General features: G+C 39.0%; 1 protein-coding gene across 1 annotated transcript in view; it reads left to right on the plus strand.

The window, feature by feature from the left end:
• Positions 1-14,944, plus strand: part of NRSN1 (neurensin 1) — a 191,286-nt gene extending 176,342 nt beyond the window's left edge. Inside the window, exon 3 of the mRNA XM_044065742.1 lies at positions 9,285-14,944. Within this exon, the coding sequence (XP_043921677.1) occupies positions 9,285-9,683 (399 nt within the window). The 3' untranslated portion in view covers positions 9,684-14,944. The remainder of the gene's footprint in view (positions 1-9,284) is intronic.
• The last annotated feature ends 3,070 nt before the right edge of the window (positions 14,945-18,014 follow it).

The raw sequence follows: 18,014 nt of genomic DNA on the forward strand, positions 1-18,014 counted from the left end.
TTATCAGAAATAAAAAACAAACTTTGATCCAAACAGGTATATCTCTGCCCTAAAAAGCTACAATTGGGAACCTCTCAAGCACCTGCCTCTAGAAGATGCTGTTCTCTCCTTTAACTCCACCTTCCTAAACATACTCAACTATCATGCCCTACCCCCAGAACCATTAGAGTGAAATCAAAATACGCCTGTCTAAGTAAAGAATCCAGATCCCTACTCAGAACCAGAGATAAAGTCTGGGAACAATATTGTAAAACCAAATCCCATATAACTAAACAAACCTTTGTAGAACAAAAGCAATTGCTATTACAAAATATAGAATGTTTGTCTTGTTTGTCTTTTTGGCTTTTCCCGGTTAGGGGTCGCCACAGTGGAACTCCGGTCCGCTAATGATTGGCAGTAGATTTTTATGGTGCCGAGTTGCCAGCCCGACACCCAGCCTTCAGTGAAGGCATGCCCATTTATGCATGTCTTTCGGAGGCCACTCTACCACGGGGAGGACATGCAGACTCCACACAGAAGGCACTCCAGCCAAGAATCGAACAGGAGAACCAGAATAAACATCAAAATAACCCTCAAAAATTCTGGCCAGCAGTTAAGAATATATTGAATCCTGGAAAATCAACCACTCCCACCCCAACAACAGCCAACAACTCCATGAACTTAGCCACTCAATTTAATACTTACTTTACAGAATCAATACAACAACTTGCACTGACCCAGACCAGCCCCAACCATACCCCTCCTACCTCAAATCACAACAGTTTACATCCACCCAAAAGCAACCAACAGTTTACATTAAACCCAGTCTCCAATAACATCATCAAAAAACTACAAAAAAACTTAAGCCCACTACCTTAGTTGCTGACAGTCTCCCTGCTGAATTCCTGCAAATTGCAGCAGAAGCAATTGCATACCATGTATCCATACTTATAAACAGGGTATTATCTGAAGCTTACGATTCCACCATCTGGAAAATCTCCCACACCATGCCCTTTTACAAAGGAGGTAACTCCATCGAACTAACAAACTATCGCCCAATTGCAATTCTATCCCCTCTCTCAAAAATTCTGGAAAGAGTCGTATACACCCAACTTATGGACTATCTCCTTACACACAAGCTCCTCTCTAATACCCAACATGGTGTTCAACCATCTCACAGCACCATCACAGCCCTACTGTACTTCACTAACACAGTTAACCAGCATAGAAACAATGGTCAATTTGTATCAGCCATATTCCTGGACCTGTCCAAGGCCTTTGACATGGTCAGCCACTCCAAACTCATCTATATCCTCTCCTCCCTTAGCCTCAGTCACCCCACTATCACCTGATTTCAAAGTTACCTAGCAGAACGTCAACAAGTTGTCCACTGGCAACATGATCTCTCTCTCTCCCCTTCACCCTGTCACCTTAGGGGTTCCACAAGGCTCCATCCTTGGTCCTATTCATGTTTCTCTTTTTACCAACCAGCTTCACTCAGCTACACCCCAGGCCTCAGTGGTTCAGTACACTGATGACACTACCCTGATTTGCTCAGCTTCTTCCCTCAAAGACCTCCATACCATTACTCCAGATTCCTTCTTATCCGCTGAATCTTGGTTCACTAGCTCCAACTTTTCCTAAATCCCAACAAAATAAAACCTCTTCTACCCAACCAGATACATCTCACCATCCACAACATTCAGCATCCTCTCTAAAAATAAAACTATCACCCTAACAAACCATACCAAATTACTAGGAGTGGAAATTGACAATAACCTAAAATTTGATATTCACATTGCCCAAGCCATTAAAAAAAATTCACAAAAAAATAGGTCTGCTATATACAAATAACAGATTTCTGACAAATAACACAAAAGTCACCATTACTAGAACCCACCTCCTCTCAACGCTTCTGTATGCCTCCCCAATCTTGACCAACCTCCACAAGACATATCTAGCCAAACTTGAAGCCTGTTACAATAAAATCTCCGAGTTTGCCACTAATGCCTCATTACAAGTTACATCACTGCTCATCGGTTAAGCAGCTGAAGTGGCTTGAACTCCCTCAGTAACTTCTCTTTAATCAACTTACCTTCACCCACAAAATACTCGATCAATCAGAAAAAAAAACTGCACTCAAAGATCTCATTCAGCCATATTCCTCAAGACCCCTTCACTCCAGCAACAAACTACTTCAACACACCGCCAAAGCTAACAATTCAGCAGGTGAATTACTTTTGTCCAACTACATCTCCAAACACTGGAATAATCTACCTAACTCACTAGTAACTAAATCCTCAACACTTCAATTTAAAAAACTTCTAAAAACTCACTTTACTAACACATGGCTCTGCACCTGCAACTCCCCTGGATAACCTATTCCCCCTTTTCACTCTATTATCATTACTCTTACTCTACTAGCATGATCTACCACTAATGATAGTTTCACTTTAACTGTACATAATCATTTAGATATATCTACTAAATGGAAACAACCATATTTTATGTAAATTACTGTTGCTATCCTTTTGTGTCTGAAATCACTATCTTGTATGTATTTGCTTCTCACTTGCTGTATTTGTTTCTCTTTTGTTTGTATGTATTTGTTTCTCTTGGAGTTTTTCTCCCCAGGCCTCTGCTAAAAAAGGACCTGTGTCCAGTCAGGCTTTCCCAGTAAACAAATGTAAAATAAATAAATAAATACCTCTTTTGTAAGTCCATGAATTTTTGTCCCAGAGATTTAACCTATCACATCTTATAACTTCTAATACTTTTCATACTACTCATGTACCAATACACTTACCAAACGTTTCCTGGAATTCATCAGTTCCAATGCCCTGGACTAGCTCATTCTTATCCCCACTAGAGGTAGCAACATGCTTGACCTGGTCATTACTAACATGGACGACTGTTGCTCTATACCAATGTTCAACTCCTCCCTTGTTAGAGCTGACCACAAACTAATCATCTTGATAATTTGACAAAAGGATGACTGGAGATGGTCTGAATCAATAGACTAAGTAAGGAAATATTTGTATCCCTTGAAGCCAGTAAGGAGCAATCACAGGAGCAAGGCATTTGGTGAACACACTTGGGGCAGTAGAAATGCCAAAGGGCAAAGCAGATAACTGAAAATGCCAGGAAGCAACAAAGAAACACAAAACCTTCATGAAAAGAGAATGGTTTGGAATATAAAGCTAAGCATCCTTGAGATCCAGAGACACCAAATAGGCACTTTAAAAAAAAAGGTTTAGATGAGCAAGGTCTAGATTAGGTCTCCAAGTGCCCTCTTTTCTGTGCACTAGAAACAGTCTGGAGTAGAGCCCTTTCCCCCTTTAGGACACAGGCCCCTCTTGAACAGTGTTCTGAGTCAACAGATTTTGAAAAACCTTTGGGAAAAAGGGAAGTTGTTCTGGAGGAAGCTGAAGAATGTCTATAAAAGGAGGACAGGATTTCCATACCATGAAGTACTCCTGATGAGTACTTTAAACAAATGCAATCTGAAAGTCATGCTGCTGAATGCTAGAAGTCTAAATCTCAAAATGCACTTGCTCGAAGCACTCCTTAAAATGGAGAACATCGACATTTGTGGTGTAACAGAGACCTGGTTCAAGGCAGCAGAAAGCACCCCTGCACTACCAGGCTACAACTCATTCCACACCTTTCAGCCCCAGAACTTGGACTGAAGCTCCAAAGGTGATGGTGTTTCCATATTCATAAAGGATGCACACACCTCCAGACTGGTAGCCCAACATAATGCATCACAGATACTTCAGGTGCAGCTAACATTGAGTAAGACAGCTATTCAGGTCATAGCCAGTTACAGGGCCACAACCATGTCCCAAGACACTCGCTCCATGTTCCTAAGGACCCTGTAGAATATTAGGCTCCAACCTACGACACTCATACTGGGCAACTTCAAATACCCCTCCATTAACTGGGAAAATGACTCATGTACCAATACACTTGCCCAACGTTTCCTGGAATTCATTAATTCCAATGCCCTGGACCAGATCATTCTTACCCCCACTAAAGGTAGCAACATCCTTGACCTGGTCAATACTAACATGGGCGACTGTTTCCCTACACCAATAGTCAACTCCTCCCTGGTTAGATCCGACCACAAATAAATCACCTTGGAAATTCACATCCCTCCCACTCCCCCCCCCCCCCCGCAAAGGTAACCACCATGAAAAACTTCTCCAAAGCTAACTTTGGGCTCCTAAGAACAGAGGTGGCTAACTTCACAGCACCCATGCAAATGGAGAATAGTTGCATAACCACTGAAAAATACACCAATGCTCTGTACAAACATGTACACAAATGCATGGATCTCGCCATACCCAATAGAACCAAGATGCTCTCTTCCAAAAAAGGAAGCCAATCTGGTGGTTCCCTGCCATAAACAAACTCTGCAACAGATGGCGGTAGCTGATGCAGAATAAGTTGAAGTCCCAAGACTGGAAAAACCCCCTTAGCAGCCTCAAAAAAAAAGTTGAGAGCCCTCATAAAATCCTCTAAAGCTAGCAATGAAAACAGAATTGCAGCAGATAGTAAAGACAACCACAAGGCCTTCTAAAGTTATGTAAAGAACCTCCATGGCAATACCCAGATTTGCTCTGAGCTACTGCATAATGGGACCTCCTATACCGAGTCAACAGATAAGATTCAGTACCAACTTTTCCCCTCTCTTCCTCCAAAGGACCAATCACAATACCAGTAGATTGCCAGGCACCCAGTATTACTGCTGCATAGGTTAAAAAAGCACTGTCCAAGGCCAAGAATACAGCTTCTATTGGACCTGATGATATCCCTGGCTGTGATCTACATGAACTATAGAGTGAACTGGCACCTCACCTGTGTGCCCTGTTCAATCACAGCCTCACCTCAGGCTATGCCCCTACCGAATAGCACACTGCTACAGTCATCCCTCTCAACAAAGGAGGAGTGACTACAGACTCTGGGAACTATTGCCCCATTAGCCTGATGAGTCTGATATACAAAGCTATGGAATGCATCATCATGGACATAATAAACAAGGATATAGGGAATCTCCAAACTCTGGATCCTACACAGTTTGGTTTTGTGAAGGGTAGATCATGCCTGCTCAACTTGATCAACTTCTTTGAGTCAGTCACCAGAGATGTGGATGAAGGCAAGGTGGTTCATACAGCCTACCTTGATCTGGCCAAGGCCTTTGATACCACTTCCCACTCAGGAATCATAGAAAAACAGACTAAGATAGGCATCAACCCCTATATCACTAGGTGCTTTGCAAACTGGCTCACAGACAGAACCCACAGTGTGAAAGTAGCTGACTCCAAGTCAGACTGCTGACCAGTCACGAGTGAAGCCCCACAGGGTTCGGTCCTGGGTCCTCCCCTGTTTGGTATCTTCTCTGAAGTCCAGACCAACACAAAGGGACTCTGGCTGACAAAGTTCGCAGACGATTGCAAGTTGGGAGCCATAATTAACTCCCCAAGTGATGTTGACATCCTACAGAAAGGCCTCACTGAGACCAACGACTGATGTCAGAACCATGGCCTTGAGCTCAATGCCAAAAAAAAAGTGTCATCATCCCCTTGGGAAAAACCCAGTTCCCATGAATTACCACATTGATGGTAGTCCACTGAACACAAAAGACATTATGAGATCAGGGAACACAGGTTGACAGCAAACTCTCTTTTGACCACCACATTGCCACTCTGGTCAGAAAGTCCTTTCATGTGGCACATCTCATTACTAAGGGTTTTGCATCCAGGAAGAAAGAGGCCATTGTCTCCCTCTACTCTTCCATTATTAGGCCAATCATCGAGTACAATGCCCCATTTGGCATGTACCTCACTAGACACCTGCAACAACTGGAGAGGCCACAAAAGTACCTCACAAAGAGGATCCTAGGTCTTAAACACTTGTCCTATATGGACAAACTCAAAAAACTCCAACTATTCTCTGTCTCGTATTGCCTACTTAAAGGTGATCTCTGCTTGACTTACAAAGCTATGTCTAACCCAGCTCTGTTAGAAATGCTACATCTAAAGAAATCCCAATCCCTCTGCACCATACACTCCAGAGACCTCAACCTCATTACCACAATCTACAGAACAAGCTGGAGGGACAGGTTCATAACCCAGAGACTGCCCATGCCATGGAATAGACTTCCCATACATGTCAAGCGGAGTGCCTCACTGACCCTCCTCAAGAGAAATCTTGAAGAGTGTATGGGAAATAGAAAACTCACCCCGGGGATCACTCAGTGGTTCTACTTGACAGATGCACTGAGAACTAAGGTCAGGTGGCAGCACTGAGAACTAAGGTCAGGTGGCACGATGCCGGGGTAATCCTATGGGCTAGGCTTGTAAAGGCTCCAGGGCCATTAGCCTCTTTTTTATGCTTCCCTCTTAAATAAAAATTAAAGTCTGCTGCTATTATAATATTTATATTTTTCACTACAGTCTAAAATCTGATGAAATAAGCTTTTCCTTTCTTTGCAATTAGTATAAGCATATAATGTTATAATTCTGTATACTTGTTTTTTCCATTTTAAATCTACAATGGTGTATCTTTTGATTTTTGCTAGTTACATCTAATATCTTTACTGCATTTCTACAGAATACAGCTATTCCAGAACATTTCTCATTTCCCAAATTCCAGATTATCATTCTTCCCAATAGTTTCTCTGTTTATAATCTTTATTTGTTAAAAATCTTGTGTCTTCTAATATAATTATATCTACAGATTATGTACAGGAAGCACTCTAAAATTTTCATGTTCCATTTTTCTTAGATTCACGGTTTCACAAGTTCTTAGCTAATTACTCGGCTACCTTTCTTAATAAGCCATTTTAACAATTTATTTCCCTAAGGTGAGAATCAAACATTGTACCTTGAGTCAAACACCTCAACCATTTTACCAAGCTCCAATATTTAGCTGCACGTGTTCTTTTTCACCCATTTCCTTTCTTTTCTTTTGTACTCATATCTTTAATTTTTTTTGGCTTTTACCCTTTTACCAATAGAATTCTTTTTTCCCTTTTACTATCTCCCAATGTATGTCTTCATCATTACTTATTTTAAAACATTTTTCTAAGTCCCCTTTATTATTTTTTCCCATCTACTTGTTCTTTCATTTTTATTACTTCTAAAATTTCTTCTGTTTGTTCATTTTCTTCTCTTTCTTTTTCCTTACTGTTATTCCCAATGTGGGGGGGGGGGTTTGTGCCCCCCACACCCCCCTTACTATATATACTAACTCCAGGATCACACTACAGTGGGGAACAGGGCATATACCTTTCAACAAAATGAGTTTCAATCAAATGAGTTTTCAGTGAAGTGAGCTTTCAGTGAATTGTGCTCAGGCGACTGATTTTCAGTGAAATGAGTTTTCAACAAAATGAGTTTCAGTGAAGTGTGTTTTCAGTAAAATGAAGTACACCCATATATATATATATATATATATATATATATATATATATATATATATATATATATATATATATAAACACATGGTTGCACTTCAGAATTTCAAACTACTGAAATATCGAACTTCAGTAGCTTGAGACTGAAGTGTCAATCTGCCCTTGCGCAAAAGTGCAGAATGCTAAATCCGGAAATGTTGAATCTGCAGTTGTGGAGGTGCATACGTGACTGAGAATCTAACTGGAGGACATCTTGCTGTGAGATGACAAAACTAACCACTGTACCACTGCACCGCCCAAACATCTATACCTATAGCTATAAGTGTGTGTGTGTGTGTGTGTGTGTGTGTGTGTGTGTGTGTGTGTGTGTGTGTGTGTGTGTGTGTATGAGTGTGTGAGTGCTTGTGTGCGTATTTGTGTACAGATATAGATACATATTACCTTTAATTATGTAATCTTGACACTATTAAGAAAAATTGTTAGCAAATTAATTCCTACTTTTTTCTTAGAACCTGGAATAATTACTTTTATTACACTTCTGTTTACTTAATTACTTGCTATTCAAGTTTTTCCCACATTATTTTTAAAGCTTCTTATCACATTGCTTCTCAGGATATTTTAACAAGTTGATGCCATAAACACAAATTCAGTTAGACGTAATCAATCACTCAGCCATACAGCAAACATTAGCAACACTGTAATAATGTGGTCATGTCATTGTTTTTTCTCTGAATTATTGTCTTCGCCATTTGCAGTTTTATAGATGCCTCTATCTAGAACCCTAAACATTTTTCTGATAAGTTCAGTTAATGGTCTATCAATCGTATGCATGCTTCTGTACAAGGAAAAAAGTTGTGCGACAGTCATTCACTACCGTTCCAATTGTAAAAACAAAATAAGCTGCTAAATGTTTTTTCTAGCATTGCTTTGTCACTAATGATTACCCTAAAATGTTTCTGTACTGATTGATCTTCTTTTTGGGGGCGTGTTATTTTTCCACAATGCTTACGCAGGGTAGATCGCCAACATACCATGTCTAATAAAATTTGCCTTGAGGTCTCCCTGACTTTGAGTAAGTTATATACTTAAATTAGAATTCCATTTTGTCAGTCAGTACCAACTGATAAGCTTCAACAGTTATAAAGTAATCAACCACACCAGGCTGCATGGCATAGAAGATCAAATTCCTAGCTATGATTCAGGTGACTTGGGTTCAGTTCATCACCTGGGTAGTAGAGCAGCTGTTGAGATAGAAGAAGAGGAGTGATAAGGCAGTGCCTGACTAGCTGTGTCAGGTGGGGGAAGTAGGGTATACATGGCCACTCCACACTTTCAATAACAGAATTTGAAGCAGAGGCCTCACAGATGTGATAACTTAGGGGAGAGTATGTGTGGGCAGCTTCTAAGGGTAATGCATCTTATAAAAATGGATAGCACACCTTTGCTATGTCCAACTGCAGACCGATTCCTGAGCAGACTATTAGATGTATGCACTGAAAACAAATGGGGATTACAGCAGAAACCACTCCAGTTCCTAAGGCAAACTGCAGCACTGCTGCTATCATGTGGCCCTTGTCTTTGGCAAGATAAATTGCTTGGAGGGCTGTTACCTCCTGGGGAATGATTGGACCTAGTGAGCACAGTCTGGCTGCCTGATACAGAGAATAGACTGAGTAACCAGGTAAGAGCTACCATTGGGACCAGCACATTGTATGGTCTTATGTTTTCAACTCCTATGTTTGATGTGTTCTGCATGGTTTACAAATTATATTTTCATCAAAATCTTGTGCAATCACCATTTGAATCACTATGGACTTATAAAATGAAAAACAGTAAACAATGGTCTTTTACAATAAACTGACTTTTGAAATTAATTATTTTGTAGGTTGGACTCATTTCTGGAATCCTCATTTTACTAATCGGCTTGACAGTGTTTGCAGTTGGGTTCTTTGTGCCACCAAAACTTGAGGCATTTGGAGAAGAAGATTTCCTGGTTGTTGATGGCCATGCAGTACAATTCAACATAGCCCTTGATGTATGCAAGCTAGCAGGAGCTGTTCTGTTTTGCATTGGAGGGACAACAGTTGCTATATGTCTATTGATGTCTGTTTTTGCCAAAAGTTACTCCAAAGAAGAAAAATATCTTCAACAGAAGTTTAAAGAGAGAATAGCAGATGTTCAAGCACATTTGCAGCCCGTGACCCGACCACCAGCTCCAGGAGAATCCAAAATACCTGTCACTTTGTCAAAAGTACAAAATGTGCAACCAGTGTCTGAGACCTGATGTTAATTGTTTAATATATAAAATTATGTTGTCTGGTGTAGGTCAGTTCATGGGATTATATAAGATTTCAGATGCATATATGAGAAAATGATATACACCATTCCATTTTTTAAAAAGATTTTTTTTCAAACTTGGTATACCTTTATAAAAATCTTACAATCTGAAAGCACAGTTATAGTGCTTTTTTCAGAACATCCTTTTACAAATGCTTTTTAGGAATCATAGTAGTCTGTATATACCGCACACTGCCAAAAAGACAGAAAAAAGTTACTATGACATAGTCTGAAAAGTAGATCTACCAACTGTAATGCATATCACCATAGTGCCAAAATATTAAAAAACTGGAACTTTTATGAACTTATTGGGAATGTAGCCAAAGCTTTTTTAAAACTAAGGTACTATGATAAACCTGGTTTCATGGAAAAATATTACCGAATGTAAAAAAACAGTGTCCACCCTAATGGTTAGAGAACATACTAACAGAAGCATAACTAAAAATCATTATCTTCCAGAACTGTACTTTCAAAAAATTAATTCATACTTTAGCATTTATATAATGTTTTACATGTTGCTTTCTTTATATACCATCTGACAAATCCATGCATTAGGTAGATGTAGGGAACTGAAGATATAAATGTATAACAGAGGCTGTGAGTTTTCCAGGAGTGATACAGATCGTGTAGACAAGCTTCTTAAAAATATTATCATAACATTTTTCTTGTGTTAAAAAAAAAAAAAAAAGAAGAAAGAAAAGAAAAAGCTGTATTTTCAAAATCTGGGCTTTGTTGCTTTGCTGATAAACTTGAGGCTTGAGAGAAGCATGTGTTGGCTTTTAATTAACGCAAGCCACTCTATGTTTCATCATTTCTTTGGCAAGTGCATTGTTGTGTTTGGATTGCAATAGCATCCATTGTTTCAAGATGACATATACAAGCAAAGAAATTCACATTTTCGAAAACAGTTCTTTAACTATGCAGGAGCATTGTGCAGGATTCCACTAGCTACGTAAAATAACGGTATATAGGTGCATCATCTGGCCTTTGTACCAGTGGAAAGGTTACGAATAAGTCAAAATAAATTCCAGTGATATGAAATGGACAGGTCAAAGCCATCAAACAAAACATTTGACAAACTTCTTGATAACATTACTATAAAAGTGTTTTGCAGGGGGCCAAGCTTCTCTGCACCCCTAATAAGAAAATGTTGTACTCACATCCTACTTATTTATACATGCTAATTGCATGGGTACACAATCCTGGGGGGAAAAGTTAAATCCAGTAAGAGAAAGAAAAGTAGTTGCACTACTGCAGAGTTGTAGTACACCAAACTATTGTACAAACTTTCCAGGACTGATCAGGGTGGGGAGTTTGGATTAGGAAGTTTGCATTTTAAGTGATACCATTCACAGAACGGAAGATGTGCCATGATGAAGCATCTGTCCAGGTGCCAGAAGTGTACCTTACTAATTGATGAATCATCTGTCCAAGTCCCAGAAGTGTACCTTACTGATATTCCAAGGCATTTAAGATGCTTTATACTCTAAGTTAATAGTTAATATGCGCAGACTCTTTACACTTCTGCCATCCTGTCTTGTGTAGTACACAGTACTATAGTCCATGCATATGTGTAATGCTTATAAACTACATACGTCAGTCTGTAGGCAAAGTAGCAGGCAGCTTCTAAATAAACATCATGACCAGCTGTCTATATGAACTGCTAGTAAATGAGTGATCATGTGCACAGCCTACAAGGCAGGCTGTAGAGCAAGGAGTAAGGGAGCAGTGTAAGGCCCATAACTGTGCATCCTGTGACTCTGAGCTCAGATGTATGGACAGAGTAACTCTATGCTGGTGGTACATCAGACTATTAGCCTTATTCTGAGCTGCAGCAGCTTAAATGTCAGATTGTATAAGAGTCATGAGTGCAGGTAACAGGACCCACTATGTTAGAAGATGCAAAAAAAACCTTTGGTAATATTTCAGTGTATTTTTCTAGGTCCCATCCACCTTACCTGCAAACCATTAAGCTTTCTCCTCTCAGACTTGACCCCATTCATTCTCTACATGGGGATATTTTTCTCCTTCAAATTCCCTAGAGTGAGAGCCATCCAGGTGATTCATCTTCCAGACAAATTTTAAGGAGTTTGGTACTCAAATTGGTATTGTAGCCATGACAGCATTTTGTATGAATGGCTCTAACCCTCCCCTAGGGAGATGACATGGGTACCTACTGCACCACAAGGTCTGCAAACAGTGCCTCCAGCAATTTGCAACATACTGTCATAAATGCAACATTAAATGCTACTAAAATGACTCTGATGGTCAGGCCCATGTCAACCCTTCAATGGCCCGTGTCCATTTGATCCCAACTTTGTCCTCCCGCAGGGATCTTGGATTGAGTTTAGTAGTGAGTATGACTGTCTGCAGCCCATCACCTTCCCCCAGTGGATGGATGGACATGCCCATCCTTCCTTGCCATGCTGTCCAGTACCTGAGTCACTAATCAAACCCTGATTGCCTGGTCACTCAGTGATGTAGAACAATAAAGCCATATCTACAAGCCAGCTGACTTGGGTTTGATTATCGAGTCAGCTGGCTGATAGAGTGGCAGGAAGGGATGGATGTTACCATCCCAGGGTGGAGGGAGGGTGTTCTTAAGTGTGTTCCCCACAGAATGATCCATGGTGGAGGCTTGGAATGGGCGATGAAGGTGGCTAAGTCTTAAGAGGGATTAAGGTGGAGACATTGACTTGAGCTGTTGCTGAGGTGGTGCAATATATCAGAATATCAACACTGAATACCGACCCACTGGACACTACTAAGAGACCATAGGGGAGAGGAGAAATGGGTTAGGGCATTAAATTAAAAAATCCCCTTGCAGATAATGAGATGGTGAGATGAAGAGACCCCCTCCTCAGGATGCCCTTAGATCAATGCCAGCCCCAGTCTACACATAGGAAAATCTGACGGTGATAAGGAGAATGCTAGTAGACTAAAGCAATGGGCAAAGGGTTGTGAAGCCATAAGATGACTCAAAAGGGGAACCAAAAAATGTTTGCCTGAGTTATAGCCAGGATGTTATCCCTCTACACTACCAGTGTGTCACTTTTAATAATTTCTCTTCACAGTTTTGTTTGGCGCTTTTACAGGCTTCGTACTTCAGTCATGGAGTCTGTTCAGCATAACACTACACCGATTATACTGAAAAAGGTAGGATTATTAAAATGGTTTCCACATATTTTTTTCAGCAAGAATGACTGAAAGTAGGGGAAATTTGGCCATGGCATAGGAGAACTCCCCCTATTCTTTTTGAGAGGTGCCACAAAATCTTTTATAGCTGTGAGCTACCAGCAAATCAAGTGGATGGGACCTTGGTTTAATATCTTATCCAAAGGATGACACACTCAAGAGTGCAGCATTCCCCTAATGCTGAACTTCATTGTCAGCAATCCAGTCACCTGGACTGGGAAAAGAACCTGCAACCTTCTGGCCTTTCAACACCAAAGGCAAGTGTGCTACATATTGCACCGCTGACAAAACATTGTTAGTCTGCATTTGTATCCTGCACCATGTTTGCATTCTGTACCTGGCTCATTTCCAAGAGTGGAGGAACAGGATCTTAACCAATGTGCCTCTGTAGGTAGGTTTGTATCTCAGCTGAAAAGAATTTAAAACCATCAGCAACCACATGCTACTAGCTTCCTTCTCTGCACAAGACAGTTTGACATATCATGGATGTGTTTTTTAGACTAATTAGGGTGTGAATATGAATTAGGTTAATACACTTCATCTTACAGCTAGCAAGGGAGCCTGATAAAGCTTTGTATATATATATATATATATATATATATATATATATATATATATATATATATATATGATCAAAAAAGTATAGCTAGAAAATGTATATTCATATACCAGGCATTCATCTTTCTGCTAAGCCGAAACAAACTGTTAGTTTTCTGTGCAGATTAGCTAACTAAGGACTATTTGCATGTTTTGAAAAAACGTTGCATAAGGTAAACTTTAGAAATAATTTATCAGTGCAAACTCCATAGCATGTCATCCAGTGATCTATCTTTTTTAAGCATTCTGATTTAGCGAAACCTCTTTTTTCCTGAGAAACTTTTATGGAAAAGGTTTGGCCTTCTTAAAAACTTTGCGTTCACAAATAAAAATGCCAGTACACTGATGATATATTAACAGCTGCTAAGTGGTAATTGTTGGTATGCCTTTACTACTGAAAATGGCAGGCATTTTTCTAGGTTAAAAACAAGCACAGTTACTTAGTTTTCTCTCTCTCTGTGTCCAGCCAATTCATGTAGATTATACCAATTCAGATCCTTCCCAGAGCCATATGATGAAAGTCTACAACAAATATTTGCATTTTGTATTTAAACTGCTTCTTTATAAAATATTTAATATATAAAACATTCTCATTTATTTTCAGCAGATATTTCCAACAAAAAATTTAAACACAGTGTAATAGCAATGAACCCCTTTTGATGTGAGTTAGGCTGGATGTACCCAAATGTGACTGTGAATTTCATAACTCAGACTTCACTCTTATGGCCAAACCATGTTGGGCCTTTGTAGAGCCAGTGTACAGATATTTAGTGCCATAATCCTGCAAACACATTTCTAACCAAAGAGAACTCATCTATAGGACATAAAACATGGCATATTAAAAAATGGAATGAGACACCCTGGAGCAACAAACTTACAAATCTGATCTAATCGGACAATAATAACATTGTTGGTGATGTGGAAAGACAGAGTAACATGCTTTTATATGAGGTGTAATGCACAAAAATAAGTTACATGCATATGCTGAATTTTCTGTACTGCCTAATAAGTCTGGCAGAGCACTTCAGGGGACATACTTAACTGAATAAAATAAAAGACTTACATCAAGATAGATTGTGGAGTTTTCTACAAGGTTTACTTTTTGCTTGTTTATTAATAACACCAAGTGCTAATTAATAATCCCAAGAGCTGACCAAACTATATAAAGTAAATATAGAAATCTTGTTGTTATATTTTTTATAGTTGTTAAGATTCTATTATCAAAAATCATATGTGTAGGTCCTTGTAATCCTTGAGGAGGTAATATATTTGGAAATATTTTTCCAGTGTGTTAATTTGTGATAATAAAAGTGTTATTGTAACTGTTACCGTAAGTTTACATTCTGTATGATTTTTGCACCAGAATGTAGTGGCGTCTATTTTTGACCTGAATAAATGAAATCATTTGAAAAGTTATCATGACTTTTGATATGAAATTATTTTTTAAACTCATCTGCCGCATTAATTCAGTCTGTGAGCATTACATTAATTATTAAATATTAAATTTACTTTAGATTGTAACACTTGACATTAAAACATTTAAATCAAACAAACACGTCATAACAATAAATTATTATTGGTCAGTACATAATTTCTGATCGAGTAGCAAGCAATAGCATCTTGCAGTATTTGATACCTCAGTTAACTTCCCATCTGGAGTTATTTTTGTGCCGAGTTTGCTTGTTATCCCTAAGTTAGCTTTGTTTTCTGCTGGCAGTCTTCCTTTCCTTCCATCCTGGGAAGATAAACTGCTGGGCTGATTAGCGACTAAGTTGTTTCTTGATGTGCAAGTTCAGATGTGTGAGTATGTGTGCAGTTCAATGACTAATTTCCCATCTGGAGTTGGTTCCTGCCTTTCTCCAGTTACATATCAGGATGGCATCCAGCACATCATGAACCTAAATTTGATTAAGACAGGTAGAAAAAATGCTAGATACTGTAAATGGTAACACGTTTTTTTTTTTTAAAGCCTGTCAATAATGGGTCTTATAAGGGAAGAATATGGGGATGTTATGACCACCTTGTCCCTGGATGATATACTGTTACTAAAGAGGTGGGCCATGTAGAAACATTCAGTACAATGAAGGCAAACTGACATCTGACCACCATATTGCCTCTGTTGTATAGAAAGCTTTCTACATGACCCACCTCATTAGTAAGGGTATTTCATCCAGGGACAAGGTGGTCATAACATCCCTGTATTCTTCCCTTATAAGACCCATTATTGATTACAATGCCGCTTTCGGCATGTAACTCTTAAAGTATATGCAGCAGCTGGAGGGACCACAGAGGTTCCTCACCAGGAGAATCCAGGGTCTATAACATCTGCCCTACACAGATAGATCAAAGGCCCTGTCCCTCTACTCAGTCTTCTACAGACTCCTCAGAGATTACCTCTGTCTGGCATACAAAGCAATCTCAGACCCCACGCTGATGGGACTGCTGCATATCCACAAGTCAAACTCTACTTGAGTAACAGTGACCTTAACCTGGTCTGTGATATCAATAAGACTTGTTTAGAGGGACAGATGTGTGTCCCAGAGACTCCCCTTTTTGTGGAATAGACTCCCTCTCCATGTCAAGCACAGTACCTCATTTTTAAAAATTTTTTAAACACAACCTGGGTAACTGGATGGGGAGCAGAAAATACACCCTGGGATTCCACCTGTGTCCCTGCTGGACAGTGGCATATGGTGCTGACTTGTTGGAACATGGGCTAAATTCTTGGCTAGGTTGTAAGGGCCTCAGTGCCAATAGCCTAGTAACTTCCCATGATCCTATGATCTTATGTTTGAATGAAAACAGTTATTCACTTAAACATAAAACTACCTGAGCAGCTGTCTAAATTTTTATTATAATGAAATATAGAATTTTAGGACAACTGGCTGGATATATACTTAATGTACATGGGATTAATATTAGCATCTTTAGAAAACTCTTATTTTTCAGGAAAAAGGAGCTATTTCTATCCATGATTACAAGCAGTATTTGACTCCTACAGTGATCCAATGAACAGCCACCACCATCCACAGAATTTATTAGGCATGTAGAAAATAGGAGTAGGTCCTTACAGGTTAATAAATCGGCAGTTAAAATAAGCTTCAGCCTGTCAAAGTAAAGAACGAGATCTGACTTCATTCATTGAACAGCATCATTTGTGAATGCAACAATAGATGCAACAGATGAGTTTTGTCTCAGCAAATTTAAGTGAGGCATATTACAGGTAACAGGTCACAAAACTGTGGACAAATGCTGGTATATCACTTAAAGAGATAAGCTGATTAATTTTCGTGACAATTCTCAGATCATAACAAAAACCTCTGACCACAGCTGGCATTTGCTATTCACTGTCACATCTTATCAAAACAGTCAGATTTCTTTCTTCCCTGGTGTCATATATCATAGACAAACCAAAGATGACCAAGAAGATGCAGATTTCCTATATTTTTCACATACAGATCATTCAATAGTCACATGTATTTAGTTTCTGTACTGTATTTCATTATAAAGTTTAGCTGAATGATATGCATTCTTAATAGTACACAGTACATATCACCTAAAGTAATTTCTAAAAACTTTCATTAGTTAATTTTCCTACCTTTCCTCAGCATAATTTTATTATACCTATCCCCCACCTAAAATATCTTGAGAATACGGTCATGTCAGTTGTGTGACTTTTAAAATGAAGTGCTTGAGCTTTTGAACACATATCCTCAGTCAGCTAGCAAGCTATCTGCCTGATATTTTTTGTTTTTAAGGCAGTGGTATCATCTTAACCTCCTCCCCTTTCGATTTGCCTGGGAAAGCTAAATGGGGCAGTAGCCTCATGTTACAAAGTGAAATAACAGAAAATACAGTTTGCTGATATTGATTACTGTGGTGTAGTAAAGCAAACTGAGGTTATGTGGTGTGCTTTGAAGAAAGGTGTAACAAACTAACACCCTTCACCTAGTTTATGATCATTATTAACAATAATAATAATAATAATAATAATATCTGTATATTTATTGTTTTGTTGAAGTGGGCATAAGAAATTTTATGTAACTATTGACAGAGCCAATGAACTTATTTTGTTATGCAGATTGTTTTGAGAATGTTGCCACCGTAAAAAATTACACCCTTCTTCTGTTCTCCTAACAATAGATGCTGTTCCATCCACATTCACACAGTATTTCAACTTTTCAATGGACTTCTCTCCAAAGTTTTCATAAAGGGTGCATACTATAAAGATGGTTCATCATTTACTAATAAATCTTCTCACACATGGAAGGCCTGTTTCAATCTAATTTTCCTTTCCCTTCTGCACATATACAGTCTCTGTCCTTGACCACTAACATATTTCCATCCTTTTGGAACTCATCTCCAAATAATTGGCATTAAGTTACATCAACTTTTTTTTTTTTTTAAGAAGGATGTAGCAATCTGAATGAAGCTTACAATTGCCTTACAGTAAAGTATATAGGAATATGAAATTTTGTCATTCAAG

This window comes from Protopterus annectens, chromosome 3.part0 (genome assembly GCF_019279795.1).
Source record: "Protopterus annectens isolate FY-2018-M chromosome 3.part0, PAN1.0, whole genome shotgun sequence".
Classification (NCBI taxonomy): domain Eukaryota; kingdom Metazoa; phylum Chordata; order Ceratodontiformes; family Protopteridae; genus Protopterus; species Protopterus annectens.